Raw genomic sequence first — 19,567 nt, 5'->3', positions numbered from 1 at the left:
AAATTTCAACGTGTAGGATGAATTTCGAAATATGTAGGATAACTTTTGATGTGTGTAGGAAAAAAAAAGTTAAGGTGGAGGATAATAGTCTTTATGACTAATTAATTAGACAAAAATGATAATAAATAAGATAAGTGAAAAAACTATTTAATGTTTTACAAAATTACCCTTTGTTCTTTTTCTTCTCAATTAAATTTTCTTCTCAAATGAACCTTCCCCTATATATATATATATAAAAATATAGGCTAATTATAATGAGAAAACCCACCCCAGTTAAGAAAACCTAGCAAACCCTCATATGTGGCTAGGATTGAGCCACATCACTTGATGTATAAAAATGAGACAAGGGCAATTTCGTCATTTCCTATTTTGTTGACTGAATGTGTATGAGAGACCGTGCAGTTGTTTGCTTCTTTTCTCCTCTCATGCATTGATTGTGAATTGTACTTTGTACTATGGCATCTTTTAGTTGTTTTTGTTTTATGTAAGATATATATGTTTTGAAATCTCTCACATCTCATTTCTCAAAAACAGAAGTGGAGAGGAGTGAAACCCAGACACACCATTGAGAAGGTCTTGCATTAAACATGGCTGAGTTGAACAACCAACCACCATGGAGTGTTGCCAGTGGTACGACCACATTCATTGAAGATCCGGAAGCTTCTTTAATGGGTTCACCCTTAAATGTTGTCCCACATAATCTTTTACCTGAATTTGCATTTAATGAAGATGAAGATGCATTTGTTAAGAGTAGAGTTGTTGAAGATACTGAACCTATTTCTTCACAGTTTCCAGGTGAGTCATACATTTTTTCTTAGTTTGTACATCTTTTCAGTTGCAGCGAGAACATTATCACTTAGAAAACATAAATTTATAGATCATATAGATTTATGACATTTGTGTTTGATATTTTCTTTTTTTCTGACATTTGTGTGTTATTCAGGAGTTGAAGTTTTGTAGTCTGAAAACGAGAACGTGGACGATTCTGGTGAGTCCAGATGCATACGAGCACATGAGCTTACCTTTTTCTCGTTTAGATTTTTATCGGATTCTTGTTGATTTTTTTAGTTTTTTGTTTTTTTTACTGTGTAGCCTCAGATCTGCATCCAAACGGCACTAATGATGATGACGATGGTGTTCAGAATTGTATTTACACAGAGTTGCTATCCACAGGTCAGTTTTTATCTGAAAGCATGTATTTTTTTCTTTAGGGGTATTTTTTTATGAAACAAGTTTTTATATTTTTTAGAAGGTAAAAACATGTGTGGTTACACTTGTATTAACAATGTTATTTATTTTATTCTGTCCCAAAAAGTTTGTTTTATGAATTAAGTTTTTATATTTTTTTGGAAGGGAAAAACATTCGAGGTGCACCAGCATCTACACTTTTTGGTGACATTAAAAAAATGCATAACCATGTTTCTTTCCATTGTACCAAAATGTGTTAAACTAGTACTGACAATACAATTTTTTTAACTCTGTCCTGAAATTTTTTTAAGAGATAAGTTTTTATATTTTCCTGGAAGTTAAAAATGGCTCAGTTAAAAATATCTGAGGTTACACTTTTGGCCACATTTAAAAAATGCATCAGTTTATTAGGTTTCATGTTATAAGTAATTTTTTTTAACTCATACTTGTTAAAATTTAGTAACAATGCAATGTTTTGTAAAAGACTTGTGACCTTTTTAAAGTTTCACTTTTATGATATACATATGCAAGCCCAACGTCGTTATAACTATTTTTTTTGTAGGTATTCACATGGACGAGGAACTTTTGTAACACAAGCTTCTATTTTTTTTGTTTACGTTTTTATATGTACATTAAATTTAAAATCTTTGTAGTTTAAAATTTGTAACAATGTGATGTAATATAAGACTTTATATCAGAGGAGAAAGAAAAGAAAACACGTTACACTTTTATGTATGTTGATATCCTTTAAGTGGTAAAAAAACAAGCATTTTTTCTTGTTTACTGGGTGTTTACATTTTTTGAAATTATACAGAAAATGTAACTTTATTTTTTGCAAAATGCTACATATAATGTAATACTTATTGCTCATTTTTTTGTTTACCGGGTGTTTACCTTTTTTGAAATTATACAAAAAATGTATGTTTACACTTGGTGTAACTTCATATATATTGTATAATATATGTAACATCTTTTTTTTGTAGGAAGACGACTTTGTAACAATGTGATGTAATATAACACTTTGTGTCGGAGGAGAAAGAAAAGAAAACGTGTTAAACTGTTATGTATGTGGATATCCTTTAATGTAAAAAAACAAGCATTTTTTCTTGTTTACTGGGTGTTTACATTTTTTGAAATTATACAGAAAATGTAACGTTGTTTTTTGTAAGATGTTATATATAATGTAATACTTATTGCTCATTTTATAGAATGTAACGTTAATAAGATGGTACATATAAAGTAACATTTTTTCCTCATTGTTTACATTTTTTTTTGTAAAATGTTACATATAATGTAATATTTATTGCTCATTTATAGAATGTAAGCTTAATAAGATGGTACATATAAAGTCAACGTGTATATCCAGTTTTTCACCTAATGCTTTTACATTTATTTGTTATATATAACACCGGTGGCCCAAACACCGATAAATTAAAAAAATTATTGTAAAACTACTTTATGAACAAAATACTTAAGTTACAAAATTTTGCCCCCACAAATGTTAAGGTGCAACATTGTTATATAACCTAACAACGCATACAACACACTTGTTCCCTAAAAAACAAAATACTTAAGTTACAAAAATACTTTTTTTTTCTTTCAATTCCTTTGCTGGTGTGTCCGATTCACTGCCTTCCAACACTGTTACAAAATAAATTGTCAAACATAAATGTAACAAACCATCTAACAATCTAATGTTACATACCAATTAGTTTCTTTTTTTATTTTATTTCCTATTTTTTAGACACCCGCTTTTGTTTGTGAAAAAGGAGTTCAACTTATAAAATAACCGAAAGAACAAAAAAAATTATGACTGTTGTTTTATTGCAAATTAATTGTCAAACATAAATGTAGTCTTTTCTTCCCAATAGAACATTTTTTGTAACAACCTTAAAAAACGTGAAAAAAAGTTTTTGTTTATTCAACACCAACATACAAACCAAAAGAAGGGAATGTACACTACCTTCCAACACTGTTTATGAACATCACATAAAGTACATAAACCACTTTTTAAAAAAAAAAAAAAACCCAAATATGTATGAAAATGACAACCAAAAACCCTAGATGAAACCCCACATTATACAGAAAACAAAGCTCGCAAATTTGTCAAGAAAAAAACACATTTTTACCCCAAAAGAAAGCCGGATGGCGGACGCACCTGAAAATTTGAAGTTGATGGAAATCTCCGGGAAGATCGTTTGCAAATCTATCAGTGATATTTAGGTTTGGAGGAGGATAATTGATGATTTGCGGTGTGTTTTTCTGCAAGAGCTTTTTGGATGAAGATGAGATGAAGAGAGAGAGAGAGAGAGAGAGAGAGAGAGAGAGAATAGGTGCTTTGCTAAAAATTGATAAAAGAAAATTGAAGTTGTGCAATGATGGCTTTTGTATTTCTTGTGGTGTTGAAAGTTGTAGCTAGGTTTCATAGGCTTTATTAGGCTAAAGGGATAATAATGAAACTACTATTGCATCATACGAAGACATCATACGAAGACATGCAATTCAATTCTCCCAAGAACACAATTGTCACACTTTATTCCCATTTTACACTTATGGGTACTGTTACTAATTATTATATTAAAAAGTAAGAGAGATAATATTCAAACACATCACAACCATCCATTTATTATAATCAATGGTATATATTGAGTTTTCAGGGTTTATTCAACTCAAGTGGGTTTCAATTTATCCTTGCTATATATATATATATATATATATATATATATATATATATATATAGTGGAGGGTTCAAATGAGAAGAATTTTTTTGTAAGAAGAAAAAAAAAGAAGTTTCAACCAATAAGAATGCTGCATTTTACTTCATTTTATATTTACTTTAATTTTAATATAAGGGTATATTGGTAAACTTACATAAATTATTAATTTGTATTCTTCCCCTTTAATAACTAACTAAATTAAATTTGTAACTCCTTTTTAAAATATATACTTTTTCCAAATTAAAAAAACAACTTAATTTAAAGTGTAGAATAAATTACTAGTTGTGTAGGATAAATTACGAGTTGTGCAGGATATATTTCGAGGTGTGTAGGATAAATTTTAACTGTGTAGGATAAAATTCTTTAATGTGTAGGGTATATGTAGGAAAATTTTGATATATGTAGGTTTTGTAGATTATATGTAGTATAATTAATGATTTGTTGACTAATTAATTAAAAAGAGAAAAATTAATGATATGAGTTATAAATGAAATACTATCTATACTATCTATTAAAGGAGGTTAGATGATGACATAGAAATGCCTACGTGTCAACTTCTCAGCTATGCCACGTAGTCCTCGCTGATGTCATAATTGCGATTTATTTATTATGTATAAATATAAATCTATAAATCTATACTATCTATTAAAGGAGGTTAGATGATGACATAGAAATGCCTACGTGTCAACTTCTCAGCTATGCTACGTAGTCCTCGCTAATGTCATAATTACGATTTATTTATTATATATATAAATATAAATCTATAAATCTAAATAATATAATATACAAAAATTCAAACTATAATTTCAAAAAAGGCTCCCGTTTCAAATTTCAAAATTACATCGATACCTCTATCCAATTCTCCCTCTCTCTCTTTTCTCTGTAGAGAGAAGACACTCAACAACAATCGCCTCCACCAATTCAACATATGTTTATCCCTTCTTCCCATTCCTACATATTCATCGTAGATCAGAGAGTAAACAACTCTCTTCAATCTTGGATTTGCTGCCTCCTTGAAGACGTTTCTCTTCGCTGATTATTTACAAGGATTGAAGATGATCAAGGTGATGAATGGCATAAAGATTTCAGAGACGTTTTCAAATTTAGATCTGTTATTTCAATTGTATCATTTTCAAATCCTTTGAATTCTGTAATTCTGTTTAATTCGATCTATTCATCTCTTCAACAACTAGGGTTTGGTAAGTAGAGATTCCGACGATCTATGGCATAAACAAGCTTGATTCATCAACAAGGTAAGAACTGACACCCATAATTTTGGTATTTTTATTGTGATTTTGTTTGCTTGATTGCTTACATCTTCATTTAGACTTACAATTTGCTTTGTAATTTAGGGTTTTTGAAATTGATTTACTATACAGAGGAGAAGAAGATGGATAATGAGAAGATGAATGCCTTACGAAAACTGATTCCAGATTTATATAAGGTTATGTGTATAGTCAGAATCTTTTGATCGTTTCATATGTTTATTACAAGGTTATGATTTAGGGCTTTTTATAGTTTTTTTTTCATTCATTATGTGTTCAGTTGTGCACTCAATGATTTGTAAAAAATTGTGTGAGTTAGTTTTTCACCTTTTTTATCACCTTTTTGCTGAACTTTTTTAATTTTTAAGTTAAATATTCACATGATATATGTGTTTTGACAGTTCACACGAATTAAAATATTATAAATCTTTCATTGCAGTTTTTAATGGAATATAATTTTTGTCTAGTTGTTGATTTGTTGATTGGTTTTGCAGCAGCATGCTTATGTAAAATTATGCAAAAATTCAGGTATGCAGGTTTGTTTGGGATTATAATCTTTCCATCTTTATATTATTTTGTGACTTTACAAGATTTTTAACATGTATTAGGCGGAAGGCGTTGGCATTTGGCAATGACACTAAATTCGTCGCTGGAATCTAAGTTACAAAGTGCAGCACCCCTTGGGGAGGTTAGTTAAGTTAATTTATAGTAAGTGCAGTCATCGCTGCAGTTTAACAGGTCAAAATATGTGATTTTTAACATAACTCAAAACGAACTCGCTAAGGATAACTTGCCCTCAACGAAACTTTTTTCTTTTAGTTTCTTATAATTCTTTTACAAGTAAATCAAGTATTATATGCTATTTTAGAAAAAAAAATGTATTGTCTGTCAGGGTTGATTAAAGCATGGTTTAGAGAGTTGCCATGTGGGGTGCTTGACTGCTGCAATAATCGGTTCAAGAAAATGCTATCGTTTCAGCTTTATCGGAGTATGCTTCTAATGGTCCCATGCAGTATGCATTGTTAATTCAGATCCTTTGGTCTCTGTAGAGAATCCTGCTGGTGAAGTCGATACGGATGCTAAACCGTTTAAAAGGTTAATTTTCAGTTCATGTTAGTAATTTTTAGCACTTTAGAATTAAGAATACCGTTAAGTTTATTTGATTTGTGGTGCGAATTCTTGTAGGCACTCTGCACAACGGTCACGAGTACCGGAGTACGTAAACTTCAATATATAGCAGAACTGGAAAGAACTGCTGAGAATTATCAGGTAAAAACTAAAAACCAGTAAAAACTAAAAACCAGTAGAAGCAGTTCAGTAATACTTATGGCAATGTAACACTTGCTTAAACTATTTGTTTTTATTTTCTTGTGACAATGAAAGTTCAGACTGGTTTAAGATGCGTTTATATTAATCTAATAAAGTGTGCGGCTGCTGATGCAGAATATTATGTCAGAATTGGTTGTTAGAGTTAAATCATTAGGTGAGCAGCGTGTTTATATGTCAATAGAAAACAAGCAACTTAAACAGCAGTTATGGTAGGCTGCGGCAGGAAAACTTTGTCAAAGAACGTAAGTTTTTCCCATTTCTTTTACTATTTGAAACTTTCTGATTATCATTTATGTTGGGGTGCTTAACGTGTTGTGCTCGCGGGTTTGGCAGGTTCAATCCGAACCCGAAAATCGTGTCATACATATGAACCCAACACGACCCGTTCAACCCGATTTTTTTTTTTTGAAAATTTTCTATACTATCTATTTGTATTACTTTGGCAAGTTAATTTTTTTTTTTTTTGCAAATTTTCAGTGAAGGTTGAAATGTGCTTTTAATTTGTAACAATTTGTTAAGTAGCAGCGGCACATGTTTTTTTAATTGTAAGTTTTAGTCACTATTAACTTAAATGAGGAGATTGAAATAAGAATTTTGTGATGAATGATTATTTACAGTTGGATAATTATCAGATAATAATGATCAAATTAACCTCTATTTTCTTCATGATTTGGTTGTTTTTACTGTAATCTCTTCAAGTTTTACCTATTTCAACGGCTTTGTTTTTATTTCGTTCTTCTTTATCGTTTAGCTCATTGGATTTGTTCTGTGTGAGTTTTATTTGTGCAAAACTCACAAAATCTAACGAAGAATTATCACAAAAACTCCTCATATTGTAGGTAGAGTGAATTAAATTAACCACATGTTTGGGTGACTGTACCTATATTCACTGTAATCTGTTCAACTTTGACGTGTTTGAATGAATTCTTTCTTTTTTGCTCTTCTGTGTTGTTTTGGCTGTTGTTTAGTTCATTCAAATTGACCTATTTAACTTAAATAAATTTTATTTGTTGAGGGTTATGATTATGTTATCATTTTGAAGGTGAATGAGAGGATGGAAATTACGACCCGTTTGCTTATGAATAAATCTTCTGTAACTATCAACATGGAATACATTTTATATGGTGTATTTTTATGATATGTAACTTGATTTCAGGTAGATGAGTCGGTTAGTAAATTCGATAGTCAGGTGCAGCCTTTTGTGAAACATACGTCAAGAAAAACTAAGAACCTGTCGGCAGAGGTTAAGACTGTTGGGCTGGCAAAAACCGTGTACACAAAGCTTCATGCCTGGCTAGCAAAGCTTAAGTGAGATAGTGGAGTATAAACGGTGAAGCTTAAGTGACAAAAGTGCATCACCAGCTACAACTCACAAGACCCAGCTACAACTCACAAGACCCAACTGTATTTAACATTCGTCAAAAACGGATATCCAAAATCCGACCCGTTTTGAAATTCGAATCCTAACCTTCGAAACCATAGAATTTTTCGCGAAATAAATAACCGTTGAATAGATTTATTCTCTATTTAATTTTCATTCAGTGATTTAGTCATTTATTCGAATATATATATAGTTATCACTAGTTAATTAATAATCAAATTAATATTTTTGTAATTTAAAATCATTAATATAAATCAGTTAGAATTTTAATTAGTTTAAGTTAAACTCCGTTAGTGCGGTTAGTATAATTAAAGGGGCTGATTCGTAATATTATAAAACTTGAAATTTAAAAGCAACAATCATTTCTTTTTTTTTAACATTGCCGCCAAACACGTAACATCGATCATTACAACAAGTTTCCATTCTTTCATTTCCATTCCTGATTTCTTTGTAATTACAACCTGTTTCCGAGTTTATAGCAATCAAGAACAGATCATGCCAACTGTCGTTCCTTTTTCTGTGGATGGCTGATTGATCGGGTTTCCGAATATAGCCCAAGCCTAACGCGTACAGCCTTAATGTTCCTTTTGTTCGACTCACTGATTTTTCGAGATTGATTGACATCTCATTCCGCGTTTACCTTTTCGTATCTATTGTGAACCTAGACTTTTATTCATACGCATACGAACCAATCATAAATGCATTTCCATAAGTCGCGAGGTGTGAGAAGGCTATATAAACCGACACCTTATCACCCTCGAATCCACTCTACACCATCGCATACTCTTCGACACTACGAACCTGTTCAAGTCCCAAACACCTTTCACCACTCTCGACATCTCTCACACACTCGCAACACCTTTTCGGGTCATTCGCACTACGGGAAGCTACCGGAACACCGCGGAGAACGGAAACAACTACTGAGCTCGCCGAAGCATGTTGCCGGAGATCGGAGTGCAAGCCGGAAAACCTCCACGGTTTCTTTCAGTTCGGTATAATTCCCTGTCCTTTCTGTTTTCGTTAATCATCATTTTCTAACTCCATGCTATGTTAAAACAATAGAATCTTTTGAGTTACGTTCATGTTATATTTAGATGATGACAATAGAATCTTTCGTTAATCACCAAAACCTTTCAAATATGTTACTATGGCTTAGTGGTTTGGCTGTGAAGTAACAAGAAGATTAATGTTCTGTATATAAAGAAAATAAGAGTTAAATCTTCTCAATGCAAATTTTAAGTTCAAAATGGCCACATTCCATACATAGAGAAAATAAAAGAAGAAACAGTTTTGTTTTGGAGAAGATGGCGATGGTACCACATGTTAAATGAATTAAAAACTAAACAAATTCCTTTCTCTTAAAAGTTAATCATCATTTTCATTTTCATTTTTCTTCTTTTATAATAAAAACCTCTTAACATAAATAAAGAATAATTGGTCAATTTTATTTCTTTTTATAACTAGAAAAGCTTATAGTAATATAATATATGGATTATTAAACAATAAATATTAGAAATTTTATTCAACGAATAAATATTAACTAGATCGTTGCGTGACATTTTATCATCTAGGATAATCGCTCTTGTTCGTTCTCTTGGATTTTCCAATCTTACTCGTGCATTACTTACAAGAAATCGCAACGCAATCAATGTGAGTATACTTGATCCCATTTTTTATTTCATCACTTTTGGGTGCAACATGTATTCTATCTAAAAACACGCAACGCTTGAAACTTGTTATATGCACACTCTATCCATTTTAAACATGACACAATTTGATGCTTGTTAATCTCGTATGCTAGGTAAACTTTTCGTGTCTATATGCTCATTAACCTTGTTAAACTTATTAAACTTGTTAGACTTGTTAAACTTGTTAAACTTGTGAGACTTGTTAAACTTCTTATACTTATTTACGCACCGCCCTTGAGTGAGTCTTGGGGTGTTTGCGTTGGAAACGTGTGAGACTTGTTAGACTTCTTATACTTATTTACGCATCGCCCTTGAGTGAGTCTTGGGGTGTTTGCGTTGGAAACTTGGGTTTGACATATAGTGACACTGTTTCAGCATATTAGTAACTTGTATTATGTTGTTCATGTTGGATATGAGTATTTAAACTTTTTATTCTACTTTATGCTATGTATCAAACCTGTATACTCGCCAACTTTTGTTGATGTTATTTTAATACATGTTGCAGGTTGATAGTCAAGATGATGAAGGAATCAAGTTAGGATGGACTAGATACCCATTTTAGCAATAAACTATTTGTTTGAATTTATGTTTGGATATTTGAGACTTTGTATTTTCTTCTAGTTTTAATAAAATAATCTAAATCCATATTGTCACATTAGTGTTATGTTGTTTTGAGCAATTTGTTCGTCTCATCCCGATGTTTCCGCCATCGGTTGGGGTGTGACACTGTAGCTTGTAGTTATGGCTCCATTATTTCAGCCGCGGGTAACCCAGCTGCCGCCACGACCCGCATTCTCCAACTGTGATTAGATTCAGCCTGTTTTGACTCGCTTCGGTAATGAAGTCAGTTTTAACTATTTAAGTCATGGGTAGTTTAGTTTTTGTTTATTTTGGTATTAGTGGTCGGTCATGTCCACAGTGGTGATATAGTTTATATTCATGCTTCATCAAACAATTTTATAATTTTATGATAAAAATGATTTTTGAAGAATAATGTCTTTTGCGAATTACGAAGCCTAAACCGTTGGTTATTAATCGGTATTTGACCTGTCTGGTTTAAACCGGTTTTAAATCACCAGCTAAAACAATTCACTACATTACTACAACACCACTTAATGTAAAGAACAGGTTGTTAACTTTAGTAATAAAAAAATATTTTCCAAATACGCCTTGCTGGTCACAGTTTTACTACCCTTTATAAAAAAATATGTACATGTATGATGAGGGCCATTTTAACTGTCTTGTCTCATAACGACCCATTTTAACTATTCATAAACATTAGGGCATAAACACGACGATTTCTCATGCTATCACCGTAGCATAAACATTAGGACATAAACACGACGATTTCTCATGCTATCACCGTATCATGAAAGTTGAAACAAAAAAGAAACGAACATGCTTATAAATTAACTGTCATGTAAGTAGTTAATCTTGTATAATGTGCACATCATGGTCAGATACAGGACAAGGCAGAATTGTTCTTTGAATTGTGTTCATCAAGTTTTTGATCAAATGCCTAATTAAGTTTTGATTCTGCAGGAGGGCTGGGAACGACCGGAAGTTGTGTTTGCTGTGTGACCGAGGTATAATCGAATTGAAGTTTGTAGAAGTAATTTTATACATCAGCTTCAAAAGGTACTTAACTTTCATTGAATTGAAGTTTTTCATAGATCTTAACTATTTCTATGATCACCATCAAATGCAACTAACAAAGAATCAATAAAATGCTAATAAAACATTAGAATCAATTGATCAAACAACTAAACTTGAGTCTGTAAGAGTACCATATTGAGTGCTGTTGCCCCTAATGTAGCTTTCGACTTTAGCCCTAGAATATCTACAAGTACCAAATAATCTTAATTTAATTAAAATTTAGGAAAAAGTTACCCGTGTTTGTTGAAACTGTTTCGCTTCCAAAATTGTTAAAGTCAGCACATAAATGAACATTAAACAGATCATCCATGGTACCAAACAACAATCTTAAGAAAAAATTTAAGATGAAATATTTTCTAATTTATCGAAAATGGAACACCGTCTCTTTATCTTCAAACTCATGAAAAGATGTAAAACTAAACTGTGATAAAAAAAAATTAATACTTATAAAATATGAAGTATTAAGAAAGTAGCAATTACATATAAAAAAGAAAACTAATCAGACACATCTAAGTCTAATTGCAAGAATCAAGGAACTTTAACTTCAACTCCATGGAGCACTGAACCTCTCGGTGTATCTCAATAATCTTTCTCATGAACTCCAGATCTCTTTCTCCACATTCTATATTACTCGCAACACACAGGTCACGAACGGAAGTAGTTGGCATCGCCCTCAAGTCCCTCGAAACCTGGTCTCTTGTCAGCAGACCAACTTCCAATCTGTTAAAACACCTCTTCAACTCTTGAAGAGTAGACCTATCAGCCAAAACTTGGTCTTCGATTTGTTTAATAAAGCGTTGCTTGAAATCGTCAGATTTTGCAGAAGTATATGACTCCATTTTAATATATTTATAAGAACTAAGGCAAAACAATAATAGTTGCACTTCTGTTTCACTGAATGAATCTGTTTTGATGAAAAAACTTTTTATTGGCAATGCTATTATATAGTATATGTAACAGACCAAAGGTCAGCTTTAAAGGCAAACATTAAATAAACATTTATACTTAAAAACCATGTACATTTAATGATTTAAGAGTCAAAAACGTGTATATGGGAAATGCCTGTTCAGTTATCCTATTAACCATTTTAATGCAAAACCTTTGAAAAATGAGTTTCCATGGGAAAACAAGTAAAATTAAATATGTAGAATACCAAGGAACAAAATTGAAACCTTCAAAAAAAGGTTATCATAATTAGGAGATGTCTCTTCATTTACCCTATCAAAGATTTTAAACACTATAAAGCATCATTATTATTTTACTTGAAAACATCAACACTTCAATTTAAAAAAAAAAACGTTCATCCTAAAACAAATTGTCCAAAAACACTTACATTCTTTCTAAATGGCAAGGAAAACCTTCTACCACTGGTCCGATACTACTGATCTTAAAATCGAATTTTCAACCTGGTCACTCCAAGAACAGAGAAACGCTGAAGAACTCAACCAAAACGTTGCTATTGTTAGTGATAAATATTATAAGCAAACCTGGAGTAGCATTGCACTGCTGGATGAAGTTGCCTCTTCTACTCCAACAGAGTTTAAAGAAAAAGCAGAAGAGTTTATTACAAATTTGCTGAAACAGGATTAGAAGACCTGTGATATGCTAGCTGATCTACAAATTAAAACAAAAAATGAAATTGCATGGAAGAAGGCGAGAGAACGAGATATTCTATTAAGTGTTAATTGTAATGTTTAATTTTTAATTTTTATTATTTTTCAAAATCACAATTTTGTAATACTATGGTTTAATATTGAATATTCAAAGTTTCGAAATCAGAATTTTGCAATTTCAGTTTTACCTGTTTCTTTTATCCTAGATTGCTACTGGTTGGTACAATGCCCTTATTGTAAATTTCTTTTATCCAAGATTGCTACTGGTTGGTTTAATGAAGATGTCAATGGACCTAATTATAATTTTGGAACCCAAACATGCTACAGGTTTATTTAATAAAGATTTAGTTTTCTGATATTAATTTTGATCCAGGACAAGCAGTGGAAGTTGACCGGGAGGTGGGTACAGAGGAAAATTTTCTGTTTGTTTCGTTAAGAATATTTCTACATAGTTGTTTTGGTTTTATATAAAATTTTCTACTTTCTATGACGTGTTGTTTCGTTAAAATTTTCTGTTTGTTTTGTTAAAAATATTTCTACTTTCGATGACAGTGAAGCTGGGGCAATGATCACATCAAGTTTGTCCCTAAAGTCTAATTTATTTCTGCAAATGGGTAAAGAAGATGACAAGGAACAATTTAGTCATATGGTATTGGTTAGTAATCTTGAACCGCTTATAAAAAATAATGAAGTAGAGACTGGAGTTAATGTTAAAGAACAGTGAAGTGTCTTTTGAGTTTTACATGAATCCATTTTTTTCAAATCTTTTATATGATTTGGATATGTTCTTGCATAGTGCCTTCATGAAGTTTATTAATATATGTTTTTCAAAAACCACACTTGGGATTTCTTACTTTGAGGTTTTATAATACTCTATTTACCGAACTGATTTACTTCCTTTATCTCTAATAACCGTTCCTTTTTTATTAAAGAATTTCATGATTAATTGTTGGTTAGGGTTTATGTTGCTAGGTTTATGTTTGGAATATGATATTGGAATTGCTTGGGCTAGAAGTTCCTGTTGTAGGCTTACCTTAAGTAATTGTTGAAGAGAAACCGATGGTCCGAGCATTAAATACCATTGAGTATAATCCGTTATGGTTGCTTCCATATCAACTGAGACCTACACAGTAATTGGAGTACAAGCATTCTAAGTTTGTTAATCTGATTGTTGAAGGGGAACCGATGGTCCGAGCATTAGGTTCAATTATCCTTCTTTATTCTGCCACTTTTTCCGGTAATTGGAGTACAAGCATTCTAACTTTGTTAATTGTGAAGCAGGCCCGGCGGCTGCTTAGATTCAAACAACTGTGGCCAGAGTCCGTCTTTCTCAGGTACCAGTTCTATATTTCTCTTTTGTTATCTACATCATAAGTTTGGTACTTGATGAGGTTGTTGAAATTTCATGAATTTGATGAGTTATTTTATTTGATATCTAAAATAAGAGACTAATTGCTTGTAAAAAGAGAAAGGTCAAAAAATGCTTTGGGTCAACTAAGATAATGTCACTATATTTCTTGTATACAAAATGCGCGCAGTTGATGGTTTTCATCAATTTATGTAGTTTTCATTATCTGCATATTATAAAGGGTTAGTGGGTTGCTCATTTTTTTTTTGCTGAAAATGGAATTTGATGTATGAAACAGTGGGAAGCAATGGTTCTTTCTCTTTGCTTGATTTCCCTAATGTATATTGGGTCGTTTATACTCAAAATTGTTTCAATTCAGAGCTTGTGGGCTAAACATGGGGACCGTCAGATAGATATATCAATTCATGGCAACCAGAGTGGCTTCAAAACCTCATCAACTGGATGGTTTCAGGTGTTTACAATAATTCAGTTTGGAGAATGTATATTATGGTCAGTTTGCTATTTTAGTTATCTTTAAAGTTTCAATTACTTTTGATCAACTAAGCGGTTTCACATTATATGTGAAAAAAGGGTATTTTTCTTTTTCTTTTTTTAACATTGAGCAAGCATTTGTATATACTAATCGATGCCATTATGAGTAAATTTTAGCCCTAATCTTGCATATTGTCAATGTAGAATGACATCATTATTTGATTTACATTTCATTTCTACATCTAAGAAAGTCACCGCAATCCCGCTTTTGGTCTACTGCCGAAATTTAAAGCAAGTAATAGCAGCCCGTCATTTACTTCTATCGAGAAATCAGGACATATTGATTCAGGAGGGCATCATGGAGGATCATATCTTCTATTGACCATAAGAAAGAGAGCCGTGGGAATGAAGATCATGTCAAGCTAATTAAGGACTATAGGGCGAGAAACGAGACCGAACTAAGCAAAATTTATGACGGATCATATGTTTAACATTGTTTTATAAAAGATATGTAACTAAACACAAAGAATTTAAATAATATATTATACTATGTTTTTTAGTATTTGATTCCGATTGTTATTAGAACAAACCCGTGTATTCACACGGGTGTACACCTAGTTTTACTAATATGCCCTTTCTTCTTTTTCTTCTCACATTAACTTTCTTCTCAAATGAACCTTCCCCTATATATATATATAATGTTATCTCATTTTTACCTTTTGTTTCTGCTACGGGTTGGCAAATAACTAAATTAATCAAGTTGCACCCAAATTATCTGAACCGGACGATTAACGTTGATTGGTTAAGCCATGACCGATTATCTAGAATATTGTGGTTCGGTTTTGTTATGTGGCAGAGAGAGAGAGGGAGAGCAATTCCTAGTATACGTTTTTATTTTGTTTAATCGTTGGTCATTGTTTTATTGAAAATATTTTTGAACAACAAATTTTCAATGATAACACACATAATAACTTGCACCTTGCAGGATTAAACCCTAACTTTTTGGTTGTAAGGCGACACGGAATTTGGGTGCCAACATGCGGCATCCACCGACGGCATTGGCCCACGACTCCCCCATGCGGCAAGTATAACAGTCAAGTGATAATGCATCAACCAGACTCCACATTTTGCTTGGCATGTCGAGGGTTCATGGAGGTGTTGGGTGGGTCCATCACTAAAACTTGGTCGTTGCATATTTAAAAAAAGGAAAAAAAAATCCACCACCACTCCTATTTAAACAATTCATCTTTCACAATGTTTTTCACACTCAAATTCTTCAACCCTCAATCAATCTACAATACTTTATCAAACACAGAGAGGTCAAGCAAACAAAAGCCTTGGCCTGACGCCGAGCATGAAATCTAATGCAAGGCTTGGGTTCAATTTCCGAACACACCACATACGTGAAAGATAAAAACTCTGATTTGTTTTGGTGTCCGTTTCTTGACAAATTTAAAGCTGAACTCGGAGGAAGCGAATAGACCGTTCATCAACTCGTTTTGAAGTGGAAAAATTAAAATTTGAAACACAAAACGAAGAAATTATGGGAACTTTTTACGACCAGAACCCTTGACTACCTCAATATTATTTTATGTCTTTTTGATTTATAAGTAAGTTGTTTATTTATAATGGTTTTAAATTTTTAGTGTTATTTTGTTAAGTTTGAGTTAGTTATTTTTTTAAAATACATAAAAAAACTATAATAAGAAGTTAACAAAACATTACTTCTAAACTAAATTAAGAATCACATAATAAACTAAATAAAACATTACCTACCTAAGGTGTTGGATCTAATTGCCAAAACCTTTGTAGTTAAGATTTTGCTCCCCTTGAGGTCATTGGTTCCAGCCCCGCCGAAGGCGGATTCAGTGTGATTTAAGCAGTTCAACTTTATTTACCTACTTAAACATTAAACATAAATTAAACACATAATTAAACCCTACTTATTGAGAATTAACCCACTGCTTATAATAAAAAATGGAATCAAAAGAACAATGAGAATCAGTTCCACGTTCATCCTCCCATGGATCATGAACGATTTCAGATTCATAACCCATTTCTTCATCGGATGGTGATACGTATTCTGCCAGGGGTTGGTTTTGTACCCATCCATCCAATTGGGACTTTTATGAATGATGAGTGTTAACTTCCATGGAATTTGGGGCACGCTTCACCGAATTCGCAATTCCTTAAACTCCTTTGAAATACGGTTTACCCCTTATGGAGTGTTTGCTATAGCTTGAAAAACCATAATTATTTTTAGTTTACTTTTATAAAATAATTTTAACTTTTATGTATATTTAAATTAAATTGTATCTAATATTTTTTTATTTTAAATAATTAATATTATTATATTATACCTAAATAAATAGGTATTTTGAGTTAGTTATATTTATTTTTGATTTAATTTAAAATTAATTGTGGCAGGCAAAACATAACAAGCGTACTCCATTTCATATGATTTAGCAAGTTTAATAAAGTAGTTCTAAGTAGTGGAGAAAGTTGATGTGAAGGAGAGAGGTATTGTGGCAAAGGAGGCGTTCAACAAATCGAATAACAAAATTTCTAATTAATTGAATGGATGTTTACGAATTTTTTGAACTTTTTAGTTGAATTTGAATTTGATTTAGATTTGATTTATCCGATTCGAATTTGTATTCGAATTTTATGCCCAATTCGGAATTCAATTTGTATTTGAAACTCGAATTCGATTGCAATCTATTAGTTCAAATTAACCTTAAATAATAAATTACTTTACTTTTATTTTTAAAGCTACTACAAACTAATTATTTATAAGGGCCTTTATAATTTTAACTTTTATGTATATTTAAATTAAACTATATTTAATATTGTTTTATTTTAATTAATTAATATTATTATATTATACTTAAATAAATAGGTATTTTGAGTTAGTTATATTTATTTTAGATTTAATTTAAAATTAATTGTGGCATGCAAAACATAACAAGCGTACTGGATTTCATGTGATTTAGCAAGTTCAAGAAAGTAGTTCTAAGTGGTGGAGAAAGTTGATGTGGAGGAGAGAGGTATTGTGGCAAGTAAGGGTGTTCAACAAATCGAATAACAAAATTTCTAATTAATTGAATTGATTTTTAAGAATTTTTTGAACTTTTTAGTTGAATTTGAATTTGATTTGATTTATCCATTTCGAATTTGTATTCGGATTTTATGCCTAATTCGGAATTCAATTTTATTTGAAACTCGAATTCAATTGCAATCTATTAGTTCAAATTAAACGTAAATAATAAATTATTTTACTTTTATTTTTAGCGCTACTACAAACTAATTAATTATAAGGGCCCTTAGAGTTTGGCCCAATTTTAAAAGATTTTGTTTCCATGTGTGTGTATGTTTGTATATAGTTTGGATTTCGAATTGAACTCGAATATTTGAAAGACAAATTCCAAGCTTCATAATCAAATTAGAATATTAAATGCCAAGTAGTATAAGTAAGGCAACAATTTCTTGTGGCTTAAGAAGACTAGTATCCAAAATGTTAATATGCGACAGAAAACATTTTTCCTAAAACAGATAATCTTCTGTTTTCAACAACTTGGGAGCTTTACTGTTCGTTCTGATTTCATTATTATAGTTAATCATTATCGGACACTATTATGACCCGCCATGTAAGCTTCGTTCATAGTCGACATCTTGATCAATCAACAATAAATGGTTTTCCAAAATTCAAACAATATCTTCAATCGATAAAACAAAATTCCAAATAATCAGATCAATCGTGAAGATTGTAAACAATTAGGAATAAGGCCTTGTTTTTCAAACTGTCGTTTGATGAAGAACAAAGGATAACTCAAATCGCTACTAATAGCCTCAATCGTTTAAATCACCCAAGCTCAATTGCTAAACATACAAACAAATGATTAAGTGAAATTGTTTAAAAAGACACCCAAGCGAACTGACTTGATTGTTTAGAATTAAAATTCTGAATGACTAAAACCAAACAAAACGATTAGACTAAATTGTTTTAAAACACAAACACCCAATCACTAACAACTAGACAAACGATCATGCTGACTGAACATTAGGATTTAATCGTTAGAAATGACAAACTTAATTGCTAAACAATATGACTTGATCGTTTGAAAACAACACACTCAACCGCTAAGAATTCACAAACATGCAGACTTGAATATTTTAAGTTAACTTGATTGAATTGCTAAAGATAACTCACAATCGTTAGACTAATCTAAACGATGACCCAAGATCACTATACACTCACCACTCAGTCACTTAGTAATAACCAAATGAACTTTTACAATCGTTGGGCAACTGTAAACGTGGAGAATTCAATCGCTAATGAATTCTAGCAATCGAACACAATGGATAAAATCAAACCTCAAATCTCACCAAACTGACTCAATATATATGTGGATGTAACCTAGAAGCTCTAGAATATACACACAAACATCCTATCTAATTCAATTTGTCAAAAAAAAAAACAACACAATTTGATATATATATACATATATATATATATATATATGTATATATATATATATATATATATATATATATATATATATATATATATTCAAATACAGTATCAAAACCCACCAAATAAATTTTAAACCATTTTGATTTTACACAAATTGCTTGTAGATGATTTGTACACATAGTAGAATTGTGCACACTGGTACCATTTGTAGTTCCACATATTGGCTCTAGATCTACAATCCGTTATGTGTAAACAATGGACCGCATCATGCGGAATCTGAATCGTTACCTAAATCAAATCACAAGTTCAAATGAAATAAACATGATCTGTTTTTTTATAAAACGTGAGATCTAAGACAAACACATAGAAGAAATTTAAATATGGAGAAGAAGTGTGGGAAAGTTATTAAATGTGCA

General features: G+C 31.5%; 3 protein-coding genes and 1 long non-coding RNA gene across 16 annotated transcripts; all 4 read left to right on the top strand.

The window, feature by feature from the left end:
- Nucleotides 1–547: 547 nt before the first annotated feature.
- LOC110887328 lies at nucleotides 548–1,882 on the top strand. Its single transcript, XM_022135028.2, has 4 exons — nucleotides 548–795; nucleotides 944–988; nucleotides 1,093–1,173; nucleotides 1,751–1,882. Exons 1-4 carry the CDS (start codon nucleotides 685–687, stop codon nucleotides 1,844–1,846), a joined length of 333 nt encoding a protein of 110 aa, XP_021990720.1. The 5' UTR covers nucleotides 548–684; the 3' UTR covers nucleotides 1,847–1,882.
- A 2,844-nt stretch (nucleotides 1,883–4,726) lies between these two features.
- Nucleotides 4,727–13,200, top strand: LOC110891085. 13 transcript variants are annotated; one of them, XM_035980094.1, is made up of 8 exons: nucleotides 4,727–5,158; nucleotides 5,258–5,349; nucleotides 5,665–5,698; nucleotides 5,779–5,858; nucleotides 6,220–6,265; nucleotides 6,356–6,374; nucleotides 7,878–7,900; nucleotides 10,294–13,200. In XM_035980094.1, the coding sequence occupies exons 2-8, from the start codon at nucleotides 5,296–5,298 to the stop codon at nucleotides 10,305–10,307; spliced, it is 270 nt and encodes an 89-aa protein (XP_035835987.1). In that variant the 5' UTR covers nucleotides 4,727–5,158; nucleotides 5,258–5,295; the 3' UTR covers nucleotides 10,308–13,200. The 13 variants fall into 13 exon arrangements, 11 of the variants coding, with proteins under 11 accessions (XP_035835987.1, XP_035835982.1, XP_035835980.1 ...); XM_035980089.1 differs by lacking the exon at nucleotides 10,294–13,200 and having other exon boundaries at nucleotides 4,727–4,969; nucleotides 5,099–5,104; nucleotides 5,285–5,349; nucleotides 6,356–6,371; nucleotides 7,855–8,044; XM_035980087.1 differs by lacking the exon at nucleotides 10,294–13,200 and having other exon boundaries at nucleotides 4,727–4,969; nucleotides 5,099–5,158; nucleotides 5,285–5,349; nucleotides 6,356–6,371; nucleotides 7,855–8,044.
- LOC110887327 lies at nucleotides 8,438–10,209 on the top strand. Its single transcript, XM_022135027.2, has 3 exons — nucleotides 8,438–8,872; nucleotides 9,452–9,530; nucleotides 10,074–10,209. Exons 1-3 carry the CDS (start codon nucleotides 8,579–8,581, stop codon nucleotides 10,076–10,078), a joined length of 378 nt encoding a protein of 125 aa, XP_021990719.1. The 5' UTR covers nucleotides 8,438–8,578; the 3' UTR covers nucleotides 10,079–10,209.
- A 210-nt stretch (nucleotides 13,201–13,410) lies between the features above and the next one.
- On the top strand, nucleotides 13,411–14,928 carry LOC118484149. Its single transcript, XR_004872965.1, has 3 exons — nucleotides 13,411–14,038; nucleotides 14,119–14,171; nucleotides 14,565–14,928. It is a non-coding gene; the product is annotated as an uncharacterized LOC118484149 (long non-coding RNA).
- The last annotated feature ends 4,639 nt before the right edge of the window (nucleotides 14,929–19,567 follow it).

Source organism: Helianthus annuus, chromosome 11 (assembly GCF_002127325.2).
Source record: "Helianthus annuus cultivar XRQ/B chromosome 11, HanXRQr2.0-SUNRISE, whole genome shotgun sequence".
In the NCBI taxonomy this organism is placed as follows: domain Eukaryota; kingdom Viridiplantae; phylum Streptophyta; class Magnoliopsida; order Asterales; family Asteraceae; genus Helianthus; species Helianthus annuus.
This window is presented reverse-complemented; position numbering and strand designations above follow the sequence as displayed.

What these genes read in the sequence shown, in the direction of transcription:
- LOC110887328 (XM_022135028.2), top strand. Translation starts at nt 685, where the DNA reads ATGTTGTCCCACATAATCTTTTACCTGAATTTGCATTTAATGAAGATG. An exon ending in TATTTCTTCACAGTTTCCAG is followed by an intron (nt 796 to 943) that starts GTGAGTCATACA and finishes TGTGTTATTCAG; the next exon opens with GAGTTGAAGTTTTGTAGTCT. An exon ending in CGAGAACGTGGACGATTCTG is followed by an intron (nt 989 to 1,092) that starts GTGAGTCCAGAT and finishes TTTACTGTGTAG; the next exon opens with CCTCAGATCTGCATCCAAAC.
- LOC110891085 (XM_035980088.1), top strand. Translation starts at nt 5,296, where the DNA reads ATGGATAATGAGAAGATGAATGCCTTACGAAAACTGATTCCAGATTTA. An exon ending in TGATTCCAGATTTATATAAG is followed by an intron (nt 5,350 to 5,664) that starts GTTATGTGTATA and finishes TTGGTTTTGCAG; the next exon opens with CAGCATGCTTATGTAAAATT. An exon ending in AAAATTATGCAAAAATTCAG is followed by an intron (nt 5,699 to 5,778) that starts GTATGCAGGTTT and finishes AACATGTATTAG; the next exon opens with GCGGAAGGCGTTGGCATTTG.
- LOC110887327 (XM_022135027.2), top strand. Translation starts at nt 8,579, where the DNA reads ATGCATTTCCATAAGTCGCGAGGTGTGAGAAGGCTATATAAACCGACA. An exon ending in CCACGGTTTCTTTCAGTTCG is followed by an intron (nt 8,873 to 9,451) that starts GTATAATTCCCT and finishes TTTATCATCTAG; the next exon opens with GATAATCGCTCTTGTTCGTT.